This window comes from Primulina eburnea, unplaced genomic scaffold (genome assembly GCF_022965805.1).
Source record: "Primulina eburnea isolate SZY01 unplaced genomic scaffold, ASM2296580v1 ctg87_ERROPOS800000+, whole genome shotgun sequence".
In the NCBI taxonomy this organism is placed as follows: Eukaryota; Viridiplantae; Streptophyta; class Magnoliopsida; order Lamiales; family Gesneriaceae; genus Primulina; species Primulina eburnea.
Window position 1 is genome coordinate 137,340 of NW_027331644.1, and position 4,431 is coordinate 141,770.

General features: G+C 32.0%; 1 protein-coding gene across 1 annotated transcript; it reads right to left on the minus strand.

Moving 5' to 3' along the window:
* Positions 1 to 2,659: 2,659 nt before the first annotated feature.
* Positions 2,660 to 4,160, minus strand: LOC140822504 (cytochrome P450 CYP94D108-like). The gene has a single exon (XM_073183275.1). It carries the CDS (start codon positions 4,049 to 4,051, stop codon positions 2,846 to 2,848), a length of 1,206 nt encoding a protein of 401 aa, XP_073039376.1. The 5' UTR covers positions 4,052 to 4,160; the 3' UTR covers positions 2,660 to 2,845.
* Between the last annotated feature and the right edge of the window lie 271 nt (positions 4,161 to 4,431).

Consider the following 4,431-nt stretch of genomic DNA (forward strand, 5'->3'; position numbering starts at 1 on the left):
TGTGATTCGAGACAACTCATGTACCTTATTCGGGATGAGCCTTATTTTATGTATTAATCATTTGATCATAAGAATATTAGAAATCATTTTTTTATTGCATTAATGGAATAATGCTAAGAGCGTCTAGCAGCGTTGTCTCATGATTCCATGAATATCATTGATAGTACCTGCAAGAAGTAGTAAGTTATGGTTATGCAACCATTGGTATATCGAGGGTTGCATATGAATTCGACAACGATGCGATATATATTTCAGTGATCATAATGACCTTGCATGTGAAACTAGAGAACTAATTTACCCTCAAGCACGTCTCATAGTCTGACAAGATATTTCTTGCACTATTAAATAATAAGAACACGTAGGATATTCAGACACGTAGATGAGCATTGAATCCCCAACTACAATATATTAGCTCCTACATATGTTGATATTACACTCAATTTTGCCATTTGATGACTTTCACGAAGCTGGTAAACGAGTCAAAGTACAGTACTAATACTTAGGGGGGTGTATTCATTTTATACTTTCAAAGAATTTTAATGACTTTTTTTAAATGATAGACTTTTGTGGAGTTGATATATTTTTATTGACTTTTATGGAATCTCATAGAATTGTAAAACAAATTTCATAAACTCTTATAGACTTTTTTTCAAGATTTTTGTAGACTTTTGTAAACTTTTTCATAGAATTATGTGAATTTTGTAGTTTATAATTGTAGTTTATTTTTTATTAATTTTTTTAAAATAATTATTGAACATAGATAACCTCTTCAATTTTAAATTATTATTTTTATTTATGAATGTAAATGATTTTTACTTACTTAAAAGTTAAATCAATTTAATTTGTGAAAAACGATAGATGAACTATCCAATTTATTGAAATCAAAATTTCAATTCTTTATGTCAATTCAACATATTAATGAATAATATTTTTATAAGTTCTTAATAAAATTTTATTAAAAGAACACTCAAAACAATTGAGCTTCATTATCTAGTTCAATTTGAAATTCATCAAATTGACACTTCTTTCAAAGAAAATTATGTAATGTAGCACATGCCAATACAAGCCCTGTTAGGGGTGGAAAAAATACCGAATTTTTGGTATACCGAGATTATCGTAACAAAAAAATATTGAATTTATCGAATTTTAAACATACCGAAGATTTCGGTATGGTAACAATACCGAATTTTTCGGTACGGTAACGATATCCAATTTGAAAATTTTGGTATATACTGAAATACCGGAAAAATATACAAAAATTTTAAAATATATAATATTTTAAAACAATAAATTATAATTTTTTTTTAAATGTAAGGTTTATTTGGTTCGGTATACCGAAAATTTTAGTACAGTATCGGTATGAATTTTCTTATATAATAATTTAAGATATAGATTAACTAAAATTAAAGAAAATAATTAAAAATAAAATGTTATATAATAATTAATAAAAAAATTAAATTTTAATTATGTTTTTAAAAAGTACAAATAAAAGGAAAAATATAGATGGGAAAAGAATGATTGTTTGTATTGAATTTGAGAGATTTTCTCAATTAAATGTACATCCAAATCTTTATGTTAAATCAAAAACTTTTGTCGACATTTTATTGTTGTACCTTAGGCTATAATTCTTGTACTTAATAAAATTCCATAGAGTCATTAAAAGTCTATTGACATTTTGAATACCTATAGACTTTTGTAGAATTTTTAAAAGTCTAGTTTGAATATCACATGACTTTTTAAAATTCTACAAAAGTTTACATTGAATATCACTAAACTTTTATGAAGTATATAAAAGTCTAGTTTGAATACCTCTAGACTTTTAAACTCCATAAAAGTCATTAAAAGTCTATAACCAATATACCCCCCTTAGAGTCTATGTTTTTTCGGGTCGTAAGGACTAATGATGTACAACCATAACTGTGGATTTATCCGTTCAATAAACGATATCCACTTGAAAATTATGAGAGAAGGTTGTACAGTGACTATCATGTATGATTGGACATTTTCATGTCCCTACCGGTGGAATGTGGTACATAACAGTACAAATGCTAGACTCGAGCTCGATAAACTTTTATCTTTATTTTAGGTGACTGAATCAACTATGAACAAGTTTAAAAAATTTAATAACTTTTAAATGTGTTTCATGATCCCCATCAACATCATTTACCATAGTATATTCAAAGTCTTTATCTATGTAGATTACATGGGTATACACATAAAGTAAATACCAAAATGTATAAAAAAGTAAAATATTATTAAAATAAAAACCGTTTGTAACATAAGAGTCAATAAAGCATAAGCCACAAATTAGCTTGCTAAACATCTAATCTAACAAAAATAATTCGAATCAGTCAAATAACACTGATATTTTCATATTTGACGTTGATATGAATTCGAACAAGGACCATTTTCAGCGCCAGCTTAGATTTTGAGCTTGAATTCAAACTCCATTCAGCTTGACAGAGCCTCAAATGCAACTCAAATACTTATGACATCATCAAGCCTGACTAGATTTTGATTATTTCAGATGTTAATTATATATTTTTCGAATCAGCTTGCGAACTAGTTTGATGATTTCATAATTGCCAGGATAACATCTCATTCACCCCTACTTTGATGTCATTTCTTTTGCAAGAAAAGAATCGAAAGGTGGCTCGGCTTGTTTTGAAGCTACAGCAATTGTCAAAGATTCATGTCCACAAAAGTCCAGGAAGTGTTGATCAAGAAAATCAGACTTTTTTATGTAAGAAACATATAAAAAATAAAGCTCTAAAAGACAAGGATCCATCGACAAATCCATCCACATCTAGATAAACTAATATCCCACTACGAGCACTCATTTAATTTAAGCTGACATGATCCTCTTCTTCACTTTCACGGGCAAACCACCCTTCATCCTTAGAGTCAGAGACAGCAATATGTCATCTTCATTACACGCTTTTGTGTCTATGGGCACCGGTGGATAAAGCCTCATGGCTTCTGATATAGATGCTTGGAGATAATGCATTTCACGCAATTCATCGAAAGTGAATATATCACCGATTTTTTTCCCATTTTTTTGTCGAATTTTATCAAGTTCTTGAATAATTGTTTCCTCTACATCTGGTTTTGAAGATAGCAACCAAAAGAACCAAGAGAGAGCTGATGATGTAGTGTCCCTGCCGGCTAAAATGAAACTAATAACAATATCCCTTAAATATTCAACTGAATTTTCACCATTTCCCATGAATCTTGATAACAAATCCTCATCTTTTTTCTCAGATTTCTCCTCCATTCTTGTACTAATTATCTTATCAGCAAAATCATAAACAGTAGCGATTGAATTTTTCAATTTTTTCTCCGACCCCAGATTGAAAAACTTCTTAACTACATATGATCTTGGTAAAGCATACATAAATCTACCGGAACTGAGCGTCGCGGCATCCTCAAAAGCCTGCATGAATTCCCCACCTGCGGTTCCATCTCCGCCCAGACAACCTGGATCAACATTAAACGCAAGTTTACAGATATTATCAAACGCAAATCTTTCGAGAATGTCTTGTGCATCCAGAACTCTCTCCTCTTCAGCCGCCGTTTCAAGAATCGGGATCAAACGCTTCTGCAACTCCACAGTTACATTTTCCATGACGAAATTCCGGAGGGATTTCGTATTGAACTCATAACTCGCCGTTTTGCGCTGAATCCTCCATAGTTCTCCATCCGTGTTGAAGATTCCACCTCCAAGGAAATCTTCGAGAAGGGTCCTGAAGCGCACGCCTTTTGGGTAGTTATCGAAGTTCGATTTCAGCATATGCTCGACAAGTTGCGGGTTGGCATGGATAACGCCGTTAACTTTTCCGGGTCGGTGGAAGACCGCGGTGTTGGTGGGGCAGTTCGACAACACTTCGGTGCTCCAGTCAAGGAAGCGGTGGCGGTTGCGGAGGAAATCCGGTAGAGAACCGACGAGCGGGTAGCTTCTGAATCCGTATGTAATTTTCTTGGATTTTGAACGGTAAAAGAACACGTAAAAGTAGATGAAAATCAAGAAGATGAAGAGAAAGTGGATTACCATATCTGCGGATGGAATTGGAAAAGGGAGCGTGCGGGGTGATAAGAAGATATCTGAAAGAATGAATTTCAGCACCAGAAAGCCGATAATATTGGCGACACACGCACACGTATACAATATATTGTTCGATGAATTTTGGCGTAATATTTTGGGATCTATATGCACTGTTGATCAAGGAAAATATATTTAATTAATATAAAATTGATAATAAAAAATTGCATAATTTTCAGAATACTTCGAATTACGTAATGTTTTTCTGCTTACTATATCACATGCTGAAACATACTATAAGGCCAAGATATCAGAGAATTTCATTCATTAAAGTATAATAACAATGTTTACAATTTTTGCTTAAACTCTATTTGTGAGATTATTTCACGTGT